We start from the raw sequence: 20892 nt of genomic DNA on the forward strand, positions 1-20892 counted from the left end.
CCGTGTCTTTGTCTTCTGGTTGTCTTGGAGGTCTATATACCACACCAAGATACAGGCATTTTTCTCTCCCTCTGGCCAGGTTCACCCAGAGGGATTCCCCGGTGTACTTAACGTCCGTGATTCTGGTAGTTTTGATGCCTTCTTTAATGTATAGCGCTACCCCTCCGCCTAACCTGCCCTCTCTGTCTCGACGAAGTAAATTGTAACCCGGTATGGCCATATCCCACCCATGAGAGTCCGTGAACCAGGTCTCGGATATCGCAACCACATCTAGGTCGGCATTCACTATCTCGGTCTCCAATTGCAGAATTTTATTGCCTAAACTGTGTGCATTGACATACATGGCCCTCCATCCCTTGTGTTTGCTAGGGCTGTCATGCGTATTATGGGTGCTTACCTTGGATTCAGAAGGGTGGTTGTGTCTCGCCTCCACCGGATGATTCCTTACTGCTCTGGAATGTGAGTGGATACCTTCCCCCAACTTACCTAGTTTAAAACCCTGCGAAGTAGGCGGGCTAGACGGTGTCCAAGTACGTTTTTACCTCTTCTGGTCAGGTGAAGTCCGTCCGGTCCCTGCAGTCCCTGGAGTGTCTTTCCATGGTCCAGGAATCCAAAGTTCATCTCTATGCACCAGTTGCGAAGCCACTCGTTGGTACGTTGGATGCGTTCTTCCCTGGCTCTTCCTCTGTCTCTAACTGGGAGGATGGATGAGAAGACCACCTGTGCACCTGTTTGCTTCAGCTTCCTACCCAGGGCTCTGAAGTCATCGGGTATGTTCTCTGAGGTGTTCCTTGCAGTGTCGTTTGTACCTACATGGATAAGAAGCATAGGGAAATGGTCATTAGGTTTTAGTAGTTTATCGAGACAGGTGGTGACGTCACGAATCCTGGCTCCAGGGAGACAGCAGACCTCCCATGACAGCAAATCTGGTCTGCAAATTGGACCCTCGGTTCCTCGCAGCATGGAGTCCCCAATGACTACCACTCTGCGCTCCTTCCGGGGAGGCTGATCAGCGTGCTTTGGAGTCCAAGTTGTGCGCAGGGTATCTTCCCGAGCCTCTTCCGCTACCTCCTCGGTAGTAATGTCCTGTAAGACGTGGTATCTGTTTTTCAGGCTGAGTTGTGGTGAGCTACCCTGTTTGGGACAAAAAGAAGAAAAGGGAAGTGAGAAAAGGGGGAGGGTTTTCTCCGTTTTCCCGTGGAGGAGGTTACCAGCTGCCAGGGACCGGCATCCCCTATCATTTCTTGCACCCCGATCGTGGAATTTATAACTGGAGACTTGGATGTCTCGAGGATGGATCTATCGTGGGTCAGCTCTGCCAAATGGGAAACCTCCTTAATGGCTCCGTCGATGAAGGCCTCGTCCTCCCTGATGCTCCTTAAGCGCTGCACCTCCTCCCTGAGGCTCCATAGTTCCTGTAGGATGTCCTTGTTCAGCTGCTCCATCTCCTCTGTCTGAGTAGAAACTGTAGCGTGGTTTGGGGGGGCGGTCTCGGTCTGCACAGCAACCTCTGCCCACCGTCCAGTGCCACCCTCCTCCTTCTGCACCATCCCCTGGATCCCGCCGGACGTTGGCGTGATGAACTGGATGGTAGTCTTGGTACTCCGCGTCCTCCCTGCCATATCCAAAGGTAGAGAGATTAGGTGTAAAATAGAAAAGTAATGAGAATAGGGAGTTGGAGAGAGAATAGAGAGTGTGAAGGAAATGTGTGAAGGAGAGTTTAGAGTGTGAAGGAAATGTGTTATTAAAATTTTTATTTTTTTTTTTTAAAGTTATAAAGAGTTTAGAGTATGGATTCGGCATATTAGGGGCCCTTCTCAAGGCCCTTCGCAAAGGCGCACTCGCTAAGGCGAGCGCCTTTGCCGCTCGCCTTCGCCGCGCGCCGAACGGCTGCGCGCCGTTGGCTCGCCTCCTTTTAAGGAGGGGGGCCCGGGCGCCTACTGCTAACGCGGTGGGGGTGGGCGGAGCTACTCTCGCCTACCCCGACTCGATCTAAGGTTTGCCGCTCGCCTTCGCTGATTCCCCGAGTCTCAGCACGCTGCTGCTGAGACTCCCAGCGCCTCTTTCCTGTCTCCTGCTCTGCCCTCGCTGCCTGTTAGCAGTGGCTGGACCGTCGGCTCGCCTCCTTTTAAGGAGGGGGGCCCGGGCGCCTACTGCTGACGCGGTGGGGGTGGGCGGAGCTACTCTCGCCTACCCCGACTCGATCTAAGGTTTGCCGCTCGCCTTCGCTGGTTCCCCGAGTCTCAGCACGCTGCTGCTGAGACTCCCAGCGCCTCTTTCCTGTCTCCTGCTCTGCCCTCGCTGCCTGTTAGCAGTGGCTGGACCGTCGGCTCGCCTCCTTTTAAGGAGGGGGGCCCGGGCGCCTACTGCTGACGCGGTGTGGGTGGGCGGAGCTACTCTCGCCTACCCCGACTCGATCTAAGGTTTGCCGCTCGCCTTCGCTGGTTCCCCGAGTCTCAGCACGCTGCTGCTGAGACTGCCAGCGCCTCTTTCCTGTCTCCTGCTCTGCCCTCGCTGCCTGTTAGCAGTGGCTGGACCGTCGGCTCGCCTCCTTTTAAGGAGGGGGGCCCGGGCGCCTACTGCTGATGCGGTGGGGGTGGGCGGAGCTACTCTCGCCTACCCCGACTCGATCTAAGGTTTGCCGCTCGCCTTCGCTGGTTCCCCGAGTCTCAGCACGCTGCTGCTGAGACTCCCAGTGCCTCTTTCCTGTCTCCTGCTCTGCTCTCGCTGCCTGTTAGCAGTGGCTGGACCGTCAGCTCGCCTCCTTTTAAGGAGGGGGGCCCGGGCGCCTACTGCTGAAGCGGTGGGGGTGGGCGGAGCTACTCTCGCCTACCCCGACTCGATCTAAGGTTTGCCGCTCGCCTTCGCTGGTTCCCCGAGTCTCAGCACGCTGCTGCTGAGACTCCCAGCGCCTCTTTCCTGTCTCCTGCTCTGCCCTCGCTGCCTGTTAGCAGTGGCTGGACCGTCGGCTCGCCTCCTTTTAAGGAGGGGGGCCCGGGCGCCTACTGCTGACGCGGTGGGGGTGGGCGGAGCTACTCTCGCCTACCCCGACTCGATCTAAGGTTTGCCGCTCGCCTTCGCTGGTTCCCCGAGTCTCAGCACGTTGCTGCTGAGACTCCCAGCGCCTCTTTCCTGTCTCCTGCTCTGCCCTCGCTGCCTGTTAGCAGTGGCTGGACCGTCGGCTCGCCTCCTTTTAAGGAGGGGGGCCCGGGCGCCTACTGCTGACGCGGTGGGGGTGGGCGGAGCTACTCTCGCCTACCCCGACTCGATCTAAGGTTTGCCGCTCGCCTTCGCTGGTTCCCCGAGTCTCAGCACGCTGCTGCTGAGACTCCCAGCGCCTCTTTCCTGTCTCCTGCTCTGCCCTCGCTGCCTGTTAGCAGTGGCTGGACCGTCGGCTCCATGTTGTATAACTACTTCCACATCTAGAAAACTAATAGTTTCTTTAGAAAATTTGAGAGTAAATTCTATATGTTGGGAACAAGTATTTAGCCATCACATTCCTGCTCCCTGAGATACATTACATTACATGAGTGACTTCTATTCCGCCCGTACCTTGCAGTTCTAGGCAGATTACAAAAAGAAGCTAACTGGACATTTCCAGGAAAATTACAATTTAGGAAATTATAGGATTACAAACAGATAAATGGACATTTCCAGGAGATTTACAATTTAGAGGTAACCAGGACAGAAAGCTGATTCAATTAGAACAAAGGTGGATAGACCGACTAAATTCTTTACAATGGAATGAATTAAATGTCAGTATTCAATGGTCAGTTTTTTGGTAAGATGTTTTAATAATGAATATTGACGTTTAAGTTTCTGATTGGTCTCCACCTCTAATCAGTGTCTTTAAACTGTCCTGTGGCCATTTTGAATACACAGCTCAGGGAGTTTTGTAAAAGTGCCTGCACTAATGATGGATAACAAACAGCACCTTTTCCCCTGAAGAAGCCGTATGTGAAACAGAGCTGCTCCATAGGGATTTCTAAGATAAGTGCTGTTTTATAATTGGTTTTTTTTTGTATTGAGTGAAGGCATTTATTATTTTTTGGAGGTTTTTGACCTATGATTAGATTGAATTTGGGTTATACAGCACTGCAGAATGATATTTATCGATGCAGTCTGTCCCATTTACTGAGATCTTTAGAACATAAGAATAGCCTTACTGGGACAGACCAATGGTTCATCAAGCCCAGTAGCCCGTTCTCACGGAGGCCAATCCAGGTCACTAGTACCTGGCCAAAACCCAAGGAGTAGCAATATTCCATGCTACCGATCCAGGGTAGGCAGTGGCTTCCCCCATGTCTTTCTCAATAACAGACTATGGACTTTTCCTCCAGGAACATGTCCAAACCTTTCTTAAAACCAGCTATGCTATCCACTCTTACCACAACATCTGGCAATGTGTTCCAGAGCTCAACTATTATCTGAGTGAAAAAAAAATGTCCTCTAACTTCGAGTGTCCCCTAGTCTTTGCAATTTTTGACGGAATGAAAAATCGATTCACTTGTTCCCATTCTACTCCACTCAGGATTTTGTAGACTTCAATCATATCTCCCCTCAGCAGTCTCTTTTTCAAGCTGAAGAGCCCGAACTGTTTTAGTCTTTCCTCATATGAGAGGAATTCCATCCCCTTTATCATCTTGGTCGCTCTTCTTTGAACCTTTTTTAGCGCCACTATATCTTTCTTGAGATAAGGAGACCAGAATTGAATGCAATACTCCAGATGAGGTTGTACCATGGAGCGATACAGGGACATTATAACATTTTTAGTCTTGTTAACCATCCCTTTTTTAATCATTCCTAGCATCCTGTTTGCTTTCTTGGCCGCCACCACACATTGGGCAGAAGGTTTCATCGTATTGTCTACGATGACACCCAGATCCTTTTCTTTTTTCCTTCTTTTGCATGATAAGATATTGATATAACTTCATAGTAAGCCAATACAGATACTAAGACTGGTGGTGGTCCCACACTGCATGTATATATATACCGGACTATATCATTTTGGTGTGGACCTCATTCTCTGTTTGAGATAGATATATGCACAATTTCAGCCATTTGTACTAGCATTCCAAAAATAAATGTAGGTGTCTGCTTTTCTTTAAGTGTTAAAATAGATACCAGCTTCCAGCTGTGTGAGGATGATCCATTATTCTTATAATAACTTCTTTTTGGATCAGGCTGTTGGAATTCTAGCTAGTCGTGGACATGTTCATTTTTTATTTTTGTTTCTTATTTTTGTTTTAAAGGATACCTTAGTATTATTTTATATGCTTTATTTAGGGCTCCTTTTACAAAGGTGCGTTAGGACCTTAACGCGCGCACTAGACCTTAACGCCAGCATTGAGCTAGCATTAGTTCTAGACACATAGCGCGGGTTTAGCACGCGCTAAAACCCTAGCGCACCTTAGTAAAAGAAGCCCTTAGTATTCTTTTGTTTCTTTTTTTTTTTCCTTTATTAATAATCTTTTAATTATTGAATTTATTTGGTCTTCTTTTATTTTATTAGCAAGTAAGCAATTGTTTATTCAGGTGCTTTAGTTAGATTGTGAGCCTTATTGAACAGTTAGGGCTGTTTTTCCAAGCACCTTGGTTTGTTTGTGAACCGCTGTGAACTTGGAAGAGGTATTAGCAGTACACAAATAAAAAAATGCACTGTATTGTATACAATAACCAGCGTTTAAAGTAGTGCCCCTTCATAGGACAATTCTATAAAGAGGCACCGTCTACTTCTCCTTATAGTAGCATAACCAGATATATATACATGTGTTTAGCAGAAGCACTTATGGCAACCCTGGTGCTGGTGTTATTGATTGAGCCTAAATTGTTGAAAATGCTCGTAAGTTATCTACAGTACATAAATTATAGAATACTATAACTCTGCATAAAAATCCTAGTCCGCCCAAACTCAGCCTGTGGGTATGACCACCTTCAAAGTACATACTATCATATTTAGAGTGGAGGTTATCAACATGGGCCACTGTTAAGATGGGTTATTTTACTGCAACTTGTGTTATTTTAGCGCAGATTCAATTTTGGACAGTGAGACCTAGTTACTAATAACCCAGATTAACAGTAAAATATCCTATCTTAACATTACCTATATTGACAATTTCCCCCCTTAGGTGCCAGTTTATATTAGACAATATAGCTAGAATACTGGCTTTTATTAATTTATGTATGTATTTAATTCATTTTCTATCCCATTGTCCCCAGAGAGCTCAGAACCACACATATATGCTGGTATTCTGGTAATTTACACAGGTTCCTGGCGCCTACATGTTGCAATGTATTGTTAGTAATTCTGATCCCTAATGTCCATCTGCTTGTATGTGGTTCTTTTAAAATGGATATGTTTAAAACTATGTAGGTTAAGTTGTGGGTCGCTTTGGAGAAAAGCGGATTATAAATGTTTTAAATAAATAAATACAGAATCCTCCTTCTTTGTCTTATTGTAATCTACAAAGTATAGTACCTTCAGTCATGCTCATGCCTTTTGGCGGTACACAATGTCCAGCTTGGCTTACAGCCCAAACTGGGTACTGTTGATTTAACCCATAGAACAAGGCCTGCATGAATGTCCTGTAGAATCCAACTATTCCAGGATTACCTGCCAAACCAAATCAAAAAATAATCATCAAAAATGGTGTAGTGACAATATACAATAAACTGGGAAAATGCAATACTTTTTGAGGCCTTTTACTAAGCTGTGCTAAGAAATGGGCTCAGCATGCTCTTACATGGGCTTTTCCCGTTTGCCAAGCCCATTTCTAGAGCATCTGTCAAAAGGGCTTTTTTCAATGTATTTTATTAATAGTCATGCACTAATGTTAGCATTAGAGTGTGACCACACTTACCACATCCTATTAAGTGGTGTTACGAGTTCCCAAGTTAAGGATGCACTAAGGGTCAGATTCTATAAATGGTACATTGTAGGTGCATGGCATAGTTGCTAATCAACCGCTAGGAACCATTTAAAGAATCGTGCCTAGGGGCGCCTAAGCAAACTTAGGCATTGCAAAGCGTCCTAAACATAGGAGCCACTATATCACTAGACTAATTTGGTGGCATCTACCTTGAATATAAACCGGGATTTAGGGGCCAAAATATTGGTCCAAAATTGGTGTCCCGGTTTATTTTCGGACCAGTGCCCACCTGCTACCTTCCCAGACTTTTGTAGGCCTCTGCTGGGCCGCCAAGTTCTGCACCCTGTCCCCCCTCCATACCCTGTCCATCGTACCTCTGCCACTGGAATCCCTGGTGGTTTAGAGGTATAGTGGGCAGGAGCTGCTAACCTGGTTGGTCACTGCCGCGAGTTCTGGTTTCAGCTGCTGACTGGTACCAAGCGAGAATTTGCAGAAGCCATTCAGCACCGAGTAGCAGTGCCAAAGTGCTCCTGCTCGGTACCGCTCAGCGGCTGAACTCAGAACTCACGGTAGCGACCAACCGACTGGGCAAGAACGCGGGGCTCACTCCTGCCCGCTACATATCTGGACCACCAGGGATTCCAGCGGCAGAAGTATGATACAGAGGGCAGGGGGGGGGAAGGGTACAGAACATGGAAGTGAGGGAGGGAGGTAGTGAGGAAAGGGGGCTGTGTGCAGTGACTGGCAGGGAGGGGGCTGGGTGCAGAGCCTGAGATATGTCTTATCATCAACCCCTCCAACTGTGAGGTGTAAGTGTGGGATACTGTGTCCTTGCCCAACATGGCTGCCTTAGATTAATAACTCGCCGCGGCCTATATATGTGAAAATGCGGTATATATACTAATATTTACCATCCAAATATGAGGTTTGGCCCAAATTTGTATTATGCTACACCCATAGTAAATTTTTATTTTAAGAAATATATAACTTGTTATAAAGGTTCTTTTCCAATATTCCAAAATTCCTTTGTTTTTTTCTGCAGTATACTACTTTTCACTGACAATAAAGACATGCTACATGATCTCATCAGTACAGAACATGAAAGAAACTGCAGCACTGTACCTAATCAATGAGAAATAATCCTGTACTCTATTTCCACTCTGAAATTCAATGCATTAAGCTGTTTACTGTCAAGACATTCTGTTGACAAAACAGATACTTCTCATCTAACAGGACATTTCCAATATCCAGTTTCTTACAATGTCTATTCTCTTTGTTAATTAAAAAAGAAAAAAAAAATACCATTTGCTTTGATGCATGCTCTCTGTCAACATTAAAAGTACTTGCCAGGTTATTCTCATGCCTTCAACACCAGTTTGAAGAAAAGATAAAGTACGGCATGCTTATATCAAACTTGTCAGGTTTTCTGCTATATTTAAGATAGCACATGATACCTGTGAATGCCCTTCAGAAACAAACAGGGCTTGGGTTGGTTTTTTTATTTTTCTTTTAAAACTTCCTTCTCTAAAAAGTAGACACTTTTGGAGGTGTGCTTTGGAGAAAGAATAGAGATAAGATCAATAGAAGCAGACAAAAGTTTTCACTTTTACTCAATTGCTAATGAATGAATATAATTTGCATGATCATATATTAAAATTGCCAGGGATCCTAAATCAATGCATCCAAGGGATAGAAATAAGCATCAGTGCAAAAAAGATTTAAAGAAAGCCAGCAGCGAACTCATCAGGATGATCAAGATTTTGACAATAAAAAGTCTTGTATACCAATAGTATTCAATGTACAGTAAAACCTTGGTTTGCGAACATAATTTGTTCCAGAAGCATGCTTGTTATCCAAAGCACTCGTATATCAAAGCAAATTTCCCCATAAGAAAGAATGGAAACTCCACAATCCAAAAACTTTAATACAAAATACTGTATGTACTGATATTGCAAGACCTTGCTTGTTTAGAACAGTCACTACAGAGAGAGAAGAACCATCGGCTCAGTTGTGATGTGTAAATACTGTATGTATTTGTATTGCAAGACCTTGCTTGTATATCAAGTTAAAATTTAATCAAATGTTTTGATTGTCTTGCAAAACACTTGCAATCCAAGGTTTTACTGTAGAACTCTTTGATATATATCCAGGATCTCCTTGGCAGTTCCATTACCAGGGATATCCATCAAGTTACTATGTTGATGGCTTTTACATTTCCTCAGGATAATGAGTTTGTTCTGAAACTGTATGTTAGGAATGAGGAATATGGATTCATGAGTTTGGATAACTGATAACCCCTGCTGTGAGATGCACGTCAGAAAAAATATTCTTCTTATGCATCCCTGAGCCTTTAGCCTTAGGAACATTTTGTATGATACAGTTTCCTTGTAAATGTATTTTAATTTATGAAGGTATTAAATATGGGTTCTACGAACCCTCTCAACTAAGACAGTAGGAAGATATAGCTGACATTTTCTACCTATGTTATTACAGCAGCATTACAATATACGAGTATATAAGGTGCTGCTTGGAAAGCACTCCTGTTCCTGAAACTGAGGGCTCCTTTTACTAAGGTGCGCTAGCGGTTTTAGCGCACGCACAAAATTACCGTGCGCTAGCCGAAAAACTACCGCCTGCTTAAAAGGAGGCAGTAGCGGCCAGTGCATGCGCTAAAACCGCTAACACACCTTTGTAAAAGGAGCCCTGAGTATCACCACCTCCACCCCTGCCCCCGTTTATTGTGGAATTCAGAGATTATTATTTTGTTTTTCGCTTTTGTGACATTTTCTATATTGTTTCTTTGTAATTATTCTTTTTCATTGCTTTCAAAGTAATTAAGAACAAAGAAAAAAAAACTGGCACAAGACAAATACACTATTTATTTAATGTAAAGATATTAACATACCATACCTCCCAATTTACATTACATTACATTAGTGACTTCTATTCCGCCTGTACCTTGCAGTTCTAGGCGGATTACAAAAAGAAGCTAACTGGACATTTCCAGGAAAATTACAATTTAGGAAATTATAGGATTACAAACAGATAAATGGACATTTCCAGGAGATTTACAATTTAAGGGAGCTGCTTACATGGTTGAGACTTTGAAGAGAAAGAGACTTTGAGGGGGAATTTACAGGGGAGGGGAGGACAAGGGGAAGAATTAAGATATCTGGATAGATTTTTTGAATAGCAGGGTTTGATTTCTTTTCAAAATGATTTGAAGTCGCTCGTTGTTGTCAGCAAGATGGAGATGGAGTGGTCAAGTTTCGCTGCTTGACCACTCCATCACCCAAAGTGGTGTACAAAATGCAGTTTGTATTAGCCACCTCCACTACCGTATTTTCATGCATATAACGCACGCGTTATACACGATTCTACAAACCAAGTATAACCATGCGTGTTATATTCGTGAGCGCGTTGTACAAATTTTATTTTACATAGTTCCCCCCCCCCCGACGTCCGATTCACCCCGCAGGACCGCTCGCACCCGCACAGCCTCCCTCCCCCCCCATCATGGAGAAGCTGCCTACCATTGTCCTGCTGCTTCCTCTGCCGGCGGTCCCGCCCCTTCTCTGAGCCCTGCGTCTGCGCTGCTTCCTCTTCTGGCGGTCCCGCCCTTTCTCTGATGTCAGAGAAAGGGCGGGACCGCCGGAAGAGGAAGCAGCAGGATAACGGTAGGCAGCTTCTCCATGATGGGGGGGAGGAGGCTGTGGGGGTGCGCGCGGTCCTTCGGGGTGCGGGTGCAAGTGCGAGTGGTCCTTCGGGGTGGGGGTGCGAGCGGTCCTGCGGGGGGGTGAATCGTACGTCGGGGGGGGGCATCAGGCTTTCAGGGTGGGGACAGGACTTCAAGGGGGAGAGGAGAGTCGGGGCGGGCGAAAGGAGAGTCGGGGCGGCGAGAGGAGAGTCGGGGCGGGCGAAAGGAGAGTTGGGCGGCGACGGGAGAGTCGGGGTGGCATGCGCGGTATATGGGTGCGCGCACTATATAAAAATTTCTTTACAGAAATTACAGTTTCCCGCACGCTATACCCATGTGCGCGTTTTACATGGGTGCGCGGTATATGAGTGAAAATACGGTAATTCTTTGGGTAAATATGCATACTTCACTTAGACGTTAATTTTGGTTCTTAAGCATCTGTTTGGAATTTGGTTATTTGCTCATTTTTAAAACTGGTGTCTATTTACTCTTCCATACTTACCAGGAATAATTTTTTTTGTTGTTCAATATTTTTATTGTTTTATAGTAGTAAACAATACGAAAAGTTATACAACAACTTTAACATAGGTATGATGAGTAACACAGGTATAATAGGTTACCCGGGTATACTATCGATACATGAGCATTCATATTACTTACCCGGAATAATAAGAAATAACAGATTGGAAGATTTCTCTCTCCAGAGGTCTTTGCAGGACCCAAGCTTTAAGACCTGAGTAGCAGCACCACAACAGTACATAAATTCTTCAGACACAGGGGCAACTGTACTCATTTTCAAGGCTAAGAAAAATAAAAAGGCAATAAAACAAGTCACAAATGCAGTACAGAACCAGTTTAACTGAATATTCAAATATAATGAGCGGGGACCATCTATTGAATGTTAAATTTTCAGCACTATAGAAATGATAAGCAGTAATAGAGATCTATAAACTCATAAGTGGAGTTAAACTGGTAGGCATGAATCACTTGCTTGCTCTTTCCTGAAGAACAAGAGTTAAGAAGAACTCAATGAAGCTATTAAATAGTACAAGTAAAACAAATCAGAGAAAATATTTTTTCACTCTACTCTGGAATTTGTGGTAAAAGCAGTTTATATAGCAAAGATTTGGACAATTTCTTAAAAGAAAAATCCATAAGCCATTATGAAGATGGAATTTGGAAAATCCACTGCCTATTTCTAGGATAAACAGCATAAAATCTGTTTTACTCTTTTGGGATTGTGTCAGGTACATGTGAACAGGATACTGGGCTTGACTGACCTTTGGTCTGTCTCAGTATAGCAGGGGTGTCAAAGTCCCTCCTCGAGGGATGCAATCCAGTCGAGTTTTCAGGATTTCCCCAATGAATATGCATGAGATCTATCTGCATGCACTGCTTTTCATTGTATGCTGGAAATCCCAAAAACCCGACTGGATTGCGGCCCTCAAGAAGGGACTTTGACATCCCTGCAGTATAGCAATGCTTATGTATTTATTAGGTGCAAAATCTTAGCATAGGTCAGGAAATAGGCTCCTATAAATATCAGAACAGAGATCTTAAATTTGACCCTGCCAACATTGGTTAATTATGTTGCCTTAATGGATAACTAATTCAACAAATAGGCTAAACAATTTTCTTCCTTTTTTTTTTTTTTTTAAATCAACTGCAACTTTCTTGTAGGATTCCCTGGAAGACAGATATAACCTACCTCAGTCATCAAAACAATAATGAAACACAGCCTGTGCAAACTGAATTTTGTCAAGCATAAAACCCAAAAATATTCAACACAGACAAACTCCTTTTTCCATTATTTATTTCATACCAAAATTACACACCCTGGGGTTGTGGGTTCAAACCCCGCGCTGCTCCTTGTGATCCTGGGCAAGTCACTTAATCCTCCATAGCCCCAGGTACGTTAGATAGATTGTGAGCCCACCGGGACAGATAGGGAAAATGCTTGAGTACCTGATTGTAAAACCGCTTAGATAACCTTGATAGGCGGTATATAAAATCCTAATAAAACTTGAAACTTGAATAGTTCTACTTGTATATGCAAAAACTTTCGGTCCTCTTCAGCAGTGCTCTTAGTTTAAAAACTTTAATGTAATTTTCCTTATCTAACAAGTTTATTTGACTGTGCTCCAAACAAGAGAGTTCTACACTATCAATAACTGTCAAGGACCCTCAGCCACAAGAGGGCATCCGCTTAAACTCAGGGGCGGGAAATTTCATGGTGACACCAGAAAGTATTTCTTCACCGAAAGAGTGGTTGATCATTGGAACAAGCTTCCGATACAGGTAATCGAGGCCAACAGCGTGCCAGATTTTAAGGGTAAATGGGATGCCCATGTGGGATCCCTAAGAGGGTAGAGTGAAGGATGGGTCATTAGGAGCGTGATCTCCAGGAGTGGGCAGACTTGATGGGCTATGGCCCTTATCTACTGTCATTTTTCTATGTTTCTAATAATGTTAACAAAAGCAGGAACTACTGAATAGTAGAAAAAGGGAGCGCTATATTAACAACAAAACTCAAAACGTTTCACACATTTCTTTTTGTCTGGTGTGGCAATTCCCTCACAGCAAATGCACCATGGTTTGTAAAAGGGGCCCATATTTTTGGAAATTTATTTTGCTTCCGATAATCGCCAGGGTCCACTATAAATGCGCCTGTTTAACTTTCAAAATCCTATATGGTATCCTCCCTCCCTTTATCCCTCTTTCTTGGAATTCCTCAAACCCTAATACCACCAGATCCTCCCACAAATTAAAACTATCCTTCCCCTCGCTAAAAGGCATTTCCCACACAGGAAAGCTAGGGACCTCCCTCCACTTCAAAATCACTGAGCTCTGGAACAACCTTACCTCCCCTCTTCGGAACTTGAGCTCTCTCCAAGTTTTCCGCAAACATCTGAAAACCTGGCTTTTCTCAAAAAATGTAAGTCTCCCTCCAACTTAGGAATCAAGGAAACTCTTATAACTTGGCATCCCAAGTCCTCTAAATTTTCTTCACACTTCTATCTCTAACCCTCTGTGGTAGTTCCTTCCTATTTCTCCTACTGTAAACCGCGTCGAGCTCTACGAACGTGGAGATGATGCGGTATACAAACCTAAGGATTAGATTAGTTGTAATTTTGTGATTAAAGCTTATTAAAGGTTATGCATGAGAAAAATGACCCTCTAGCATGTAGCAAAGCTGCTCACCTGTAGCAGGCGTTCTCCAAGGACAGCAGAACATACGTTCTCACATGTGGTAATATCACTGAAGAAGTCCCAGTGAGGATGATCAGCTTTCCTTCAGCTTCTACAAGCTTTTGACAGGCCTGCATATATGCCTTCTCACCCACCTGGAATCCTCAACTGAATAAAAATCTTAACACCCCCCATCCCCCGATATTCAAAGCTATTTAACAAACCAGAAACAGCCATTAATCAGTTAAATAGCATAACCAACTATCTGTGAATATTCAGCATTATCTTTGCTGAATATTTGCAATTATCGCTATATTGTTATGTTCATTGCTGATCAACGAAGTTTCGTGGGCAATTTGGACCATTGGACTAGCAGTCCTATCTTTGCCTGCTATAACTTGACAAGTCAGTGCTGAATATCAACTTAACTGGTTAAGTTATAGCTAGTCAAAAAATTGATATTCAAATGCTGATCACCAGAAAAGTCCTAGCATTGAATATCCAGGCTCACCGCTGACCATGGAATTTGGCTCAAATGAAACAAATAGCTGGGTGGACATTTATTTGCAGCCATTCCATCATCTCTAGATAGATTGGGAATGCTACTTTTTTTTACATGAATGATATTCAATTATTGACAATACCAATTTTAGATTTGGTTGAGAAAACATGATTTATTCTGCAGCAATTTTAATATATTAAAAAAACTGGATGGTAGAAAATCAACCTAATTAATACAGGCAAAACAAAGACGTTAAGGATAGGGGATACTCATGTGGGGAAAGCTGTTGGCCGCACTTTGAATAAAAATGTACTCCCTATAGAAACCAATATGAAAAGTTTATGGATTATCATAAATGGAGCATTATTGATGGAAAGTCAGATAACTTCTGTGTTGAGTAAGTTTTTTTAAGGCTGTGATTCCTCTGCCAAATTGGGCAGTTTTCCTGGAAGAAAAACCTAGGGCAGATCACGCAGGCTACTGATATTTCTAGCCTAGAGTTTTGCAAATATGATCTACTTAGGATTGTGGAAAAAACAGAATGCCAGGAACAACTAATTCAAAATGTAGTGTCAGAGATTAGTTGTAATGCCAAAAACTGGAATAGGGGCTTCAGTTCCAAATGTAACTTATTAGCCATTACATATAAGATCATTTGAGGACAAGGCCCAAGATATATGGGTAAATAGGTACAGGTTTATTCTCCCTTATAAGCCCTATGGTCGGAAAGTGCTGTGTTATTAAATTCTCTCCATTAGATTTGGTAGGCTGGCAATAGCAAAGGCTTGAATAACTGAGGGCAAGGAAGAGGCTTCTATAACAGTTAAGAGCAGAAAGAAACCATATGTTGTTCAGGAAAAAATCAGACGGTGCTGTTTTATGACATGAGAAAGCAGAGGTAGAATTAAATATGGGGCACAGAGAAAGATTAGCATGATGAGTGATTAGGTTCCACTTATTATATTTGGTGTGTTTTTATTGTGGCCCACTTGGTAGTTTGAGATTGACAAGTATTGATAAGTAGGTTATTTACAAAAAAGATAGATGAATAGTCAGTTAATATGGTTAGTAAGGTATAACTGAATTTACTTGTAACATTTTGATTTTAATTCTCATGGTTTTATTCAATCTTATACCCATCTCAAATTGTTATATAAATGTGATATAAATCTCAGTTTAAATTAAATTTAGCTTCCAAAACATTTCCTGAGACACCATGATCAGTTGGGTTTTCAATCTTATTTTCAACGAATAAGATAAATTTTCTTCTCCGAGGACAGTATGGTCCTGATTCTGCAAACTGAGCCTAACTTTAGGTGTGGTTTAGATGTTCGATTTAAGTGGTTAATGAGGGATTTAAGAGTCTTAACAAGCGTTAATTGGGACTTAGATGGAGTTAGGCATCAGGTATGCATTCTCAGAATATAGACGCGAGGAAGATGCGAGTTTTTAGGAAAGTCACATCAAAAGTATGTAGGCATGGGTGTAACGTGGGTGTAGTTAAGGATAGCATCAGATATGCGCTAGTTGGGCGACAGACCGCGTCTAAACATCGCGGAAATTGTAGGCGAATGAAAAGCTGGTCTAAGTATGGTTTTTGATTGGTTTCTGCTTGGACTGAACGCGAGTTTCTATGGGCGGAACATAGATGTGCTTTGGGCTTCCATAATGATATTTTCTACATAGACTTCAGGAATCTGTTTTTTCCTCTTTTTTCACTTCCTAATAGATTTAATAAGCCACTATATCAATAGGGCACAACAATACAAACATATTGCATGCAAAACATAGTACTTTTCTGCCCAAACATCAAGATGATGTACTAATTACAGTACCTTTGGCTTTCCTGCTTAAAAATAACCCTTTTTTTCTCACCAAACTGTGCTGCAATCAGCTCTTGTTTTGAAAGCAAAGAAAGAACATGAAAAAGATATAAATATTGCACACATTACTTCATTTCTCAAAGCTTAAAAATAGAAAAACCAGATACAGACCTTAACATGCATTTTCCCTCTTTGCAAAATGGAGCTGTGCAGCTGCACAAAGCTGACCTCATTGTGAGATCATCAAGGTGCACCTGCAAGGTAGAATGACACAATTAAAAGATGACAGTTTTTCTGACTCCCCTGTCATATCATAGCTTACTGACCTACCTTTGTATCATCTGCTTAGGAATGATATCACAGTCACCACAAAGAAAGCATTTCTGGCTCACCAAGTTAATGCACCTTGTCCATCTCAAGCTCACCAGTTCAAATCCCACCCTCACCTTTACTAATGTTAACAACTTCCTATTAGCTCTCATAAGAGAGTCTAGATGGTGGACTTTGCTGTTTTTATCAGCACATTTCCCTTTCCAGGCAAACTTATTTTCATCTTCCCATGGCTAGGACATCCTAAGCTCTCATGGTAAGAAACCTCTCCACTGACTGAAATAAGCCATTTGTGGCTCACCAAGTTAAAGCAACTTGTTGCATCTTGTCTATCCTCTCCAGTTCACTAGTTCAAATCCCACCTTCACTCATTTTAACAGCTCTCATAAGTGGTGGACTTTGCTGTTTTTCATCAGTATTCTGCAGTTTGCAGGCACAGGTTCATCAGATACATTCATCTGCTCTCAACTATAAGCCATTGTGGTAGGAATGTATTTCTTTTTATGCACTATCCGCAACAGGTATAAGAGTTTTTATACTAAAACTTCAGAGGGCTTGGACAGGTGTTGAAGGAAGGTACATGTTTTGAGATGTATCCTAGAGACACTTGTAGCACCACATTGACTGCTTTGAGGTCCAGAATCATTCTCCAATCTTCGGAGCCTCTCTTTGGAATGATGAGTATCTCCCAGAGCCCAAGTCTTACTCTGGGACACGCTCTATAGCTGCAATATCTAGTAATCTGTGAACTGTAGCCTGTACCCAAGCTGCCTTCTCAAGGCGGCCTGCAGGCAAATCCAGGAAATCCTCAGTCAGAGGACAGAGAAACTCTAGCTTGTAGCCATCCCGAAGGACCTCCAAGACCCAACGGTCAGAGGTAATGGCCTGCCATTCAGCCAGAAAGGCCGCCAACCGCCAACCAATATGCTGGAGGGGAAGCACCATCCTGCAGTCAGAATTGTTTCTTCACAGGAGCCACCAGATGATTCCCTGTGGACAGCTAGTGCCGAGTACTGCCATACGGTCTGGGAGATGGGGAGGGCTGCTGGCAAGCAGGGGGTCCCAAGTATGGACAAGAACGCCTGAAGGGATGAAAATTAGAGTACCCCAAACCACTGGAAGGGCGGGATCTTTTCATAGGCAAAGACTTAGGTTTGCGATCCTGCACACTGGCTATGAGGTCATCCGGACCATGGCCAAACAGAAGCTGCCCCTTGAAGGGCAACCAGCTCAAGATCGCTTTAGAGGACGAATCACCAGATAACTGACGGATCTAGAGCATCCTGCGAGATGAAATGGAATAGGCATCGGCCATATAGTCTACATCCAAGACATGTAAACGTTGAAAAGTAATGGGGATAGTGGTGGCCCCTGTGGGACGCCAGATGGGTTACTCCAGATGTCCAAGAGATTGTAATTCAAATGAACTTGATAGGTGCGGGATATAAGGAAGCCTCGGAACCAGTTTAACACCTCTCCTCTGATACCAATTGCATCTAAGTATTGTAGCAATTTCCCATGATCTACTAAGTTAAAGGCAGAATTCATGTCAAATTGCATAATCAGGGCATTGAGGCCTCTGCTAAACAAGGAGCGTAAATTATCCAATATGGCTACAATTACTGTCTCAGTGCTAAACAAAGGTCTGAAACCAGATTGGGTTTCATATAGGAGAGAGAACTGTTCAAGATATTCCATCAATTGGGTGTGTACTAATCCTTCCATGATTTTTACAAAAAATGGAATGGATGCTACTGATCTCTAGTTGGTTACTAATGCTAGTGATTCTTTACGATTTTTGGAATTAGGGTTATTATAATGTGACCATTATTAGTAGGGAATTTTTCATTTTTTTGATTTTCGGACAAATGATTCAACAATGTTAGTTTAAAGTCTAATGGGGCTGTTTTCATAATTTCTGGGGGACAGGAGTCCAAAACGCAGTACGATTTAGTGTACTTGTTATATAATTTGATGTAATTATTCCATTCTAAATCTTGAAAGGAGTTCCAGATCATATCCACTGGTATTTCATTTCTGGGACCGCTCCTATTCAATATATTCATTAACGACCTGGAAGCAGGAACAAAATGTGAGGTTATTAAATTTGCGGATGACACCAAACTATATCGCAAGGTCAATAACATGGAGGACTGCGAAGATCTCCAAAAAGATCTGACAACACTGGAAAAATGGGCCAAAAAGTGGCAAATGAGTTTCAACATAGGGAAATGCAAGGTCATGCATATAGGGAAAAAACCCCCCAATGTTCACTTACAAAATGGGGGGATCAGCGCTAGGGGTGAGCGACCTTGAAAGAGACCTGGGAGTGATGGTAGACACAACATTGAAGGCGTCGGCGCAGTGTGCCATGGCCTCAAGGAAAGCAAACAGAATGTTGGGTATCATTAAGAAGGGTATCACGACCAGGACAAAGGAAGTCATCCTGCCACTGTATCGTGCTATGGTGCGCCCGCACCTGGAGTACTGTGTTCAGTTCTGGTCGCCGTACCTCAAGAAGGACATGGAGGTACTTGAGAGGGTCCAGAGAAGAGCAACTAAGCTAATAAAGGGCATGGAGGACCTCTCATATACTGACAGACTGAAAAAGCTAGGGCTTTTCTCCCTGGAAAAGCGGAGACTTAGAGGAGACATGATAGAAACCTTCAAGATCATGAAGGGCATAGAAAAAATAGACAGGGACAGATTTTTCAAATTAAGGGGATCAATAAGTACAAGGGGGCACTCAGAGAAATTGAAAGGGGAGAGGTTTAGAACAAACGCCAGGAAGTTCTTTTTCACACAGAGGGTGGTGGATGCATGGAACACGTTACCAGAGGATGTGATAAACAGGAGCACGCTACAGGGGTTCAAAAAAGCTTTGGATAGGTACTTGGAAGACAAAGGGATTGAGGGGTACAGATAAGAGTAAAGGTAGATTATAGGGATGGGATTAGAGGTAAATTACAAAATTAATCAGGGACCTAACGGATGTAGCGGTATATAAGAAATAAATTACATTACATTACATTACATTACCACTGTTCAGGCACTAGGCCTGATGGGCCGCCGCGGGAACGGACCGCTGAGCAAGATGGACCTCTGGTTTGACTCAGCGGGGGCAACTTCTTATGTTCTTATGTTCTTTGTCTGTTACCTATTTGATGTTCATGTATGTCGTTTGCCAGGTATTTATTCCTTATGTTTTTAATTTTTGAGTCAAAGTGCTCTGCTAGATCGTTTGCTGAAGGTAACTTAATATTGTGCATGGGTTGAGTGTGGCGTGTGGTATCAAATAAATTTGTAACCAAGTTGAACAATTCTTTTGTATTGATTCCTTTCGAGCTAGTATTGGATGAATCAATTTTGGATGAGTAGAATGCTTTATGTTTATCTTTTATCAATTGTTTGTAACTTTTTATGTTGGATTTCCAGATATTCCGGTCTGACATTTTTCCCGTTTTTTTTTTTTTCCCCAGATCCTTTCCAATTGTCTTACTGCTTGTTTCATTTTTAAAAGTTCAGCGTTGAACCATTTATTATGTTTATTTGGGCAGCATTTACTATTACGTTTAGAGGCAATATTGCCTAGGATGGCTGTGCTCGTTTTCATCCAGTGATCCCAGAAATCCATCCCCTCTCCTATCTCTGCTCATAATTCATATTAAGACCAATATTCCTCTGGGTTGATATGGCCTCTTGTGAGATGTTCTTTTTTATCCTTGGTTGTGTTTTAGATTTTAGATGAGTCCAGGTTAAATTGAAATAGTAAGTAAAATGATCAGACCAGATATCATGACACGAAGTGCCCTCCGGTAGAGATGGAAGGATCCAGGATCTCCTTTCTGGACATAGCTACTACATCTAAATGATGGCCTTTTTCATGTGTTTGTGTGGTTAGAGGGAGATTATAATAGGGAGATCCTCTGCCTTAGGAAGCAGGAAAACTAGACTTCCAATCTTTGGACTACCCACCAGTCAGACATCCACGGCCAGGTACTTCCGCTGCCCTTGGACACACCACACAGATGCCTGGTGGAGGAACGCAGTCTGGCCCCGATTCCAGGCACAACTCCATGGAGCCACACAGCCTGCGCTCGACCCACTAGCGGACGAACCTGGGGTGAGTAAGCTCCCAGGGGAATGGTTCCTGAGCCCTGATCTGAAGTGCAGGCAGTCAACTCCTTGGAAGCAGATTTTTCCAAAGGTCTGAGATCTCCCGAAGTCAGAGCTGTCCCTGCAGGGAACCTCCACATCACGAGGGCGAAAACCGCAAATGAAAAGACTGAAAATACACTAAATTAAACATAAGTAGAAAAGACAAGCTCTTACAGCCTGGCTTATAGGAAGGAAAACTGATTCCTGAGGGGTCAGTGCTGAGGTGAGAGGGCTGGAGCTTAAGACTCTTCCTGGCAGAATTGCCCTGGAATAAAATTGGACTGTACAAGAACTTCACTATTTTTATAATGTTAGCATAATTAT

The 20892-nt window shown here is 43.2% G+C and overlaps 2 protein-coding genes across 7 annotated transcripts in view; one reads left to right on the top strand and one right to left on the bottom strand.

Moving 5' to 3' along the window:
• Positions 1 to 8114, top strand: part of GDF7 (growth differentiation factor 7) — a 201138-nt gene extending 193024 nt beyond the window's left edge. The window contains exon 3 of the mRNA XM_033936411.1: positions 7912 to 8114. The gene's annotated coding sequence lies outside the window, so the exon portion shown is untranslated. The remainder of the gene's footprint in view (positions 1 to 7911) is intronic.
• LDAH (lipid droplet associated hydrolase) overlaps positions 1 to 20892 on the bottom strand; it is a 154095-nt gene that overhangs the window by 113849 nt on the left and 19354 nt on the right. For 3 of the 6 annotated variants that reach the window (XM_033936414.1, XM_033936412.1, XM_033936417.1), the window contains exons 2-3: positions 11227 to 11367; positions 6479 to 6613 (exon numbers count right to left, since the gene is read on the bottom strand). In XM_033936414.1, the coding sequence (XP_033792305.1) occupies positions 6479 to 6613; positions 11227 to 11359 (268 nt within the window). In that variant the 5' untranslated portion in view covers positions 11360 to 11367. Of the gene's footprint in view, positions 1 to 6478; positions 6614 to 8323; positions 8420 to 11226; positions 11368 to 16251; positions 16297 to 20892 lie in introns of those variants that run through there. The other 3 variants (XM_033936415.1, XM_033936418.1, XM_033936416.1) reach the window with 3 other exon arrangements.

Source organism: Geotrypetes seraphini, chromosome 3, assembly GCF_902459505.1.
Source record: "Geotrypetes seraphini chromosome 3, aGeoSer1.1, whole genome shotgun sequence".
NCBI lineage: Eukaryota > Metazoa > Chordata > Amphibia > Gymnophiona > Dermophiidae > Geotrypetes > Geotrypetes seraphini.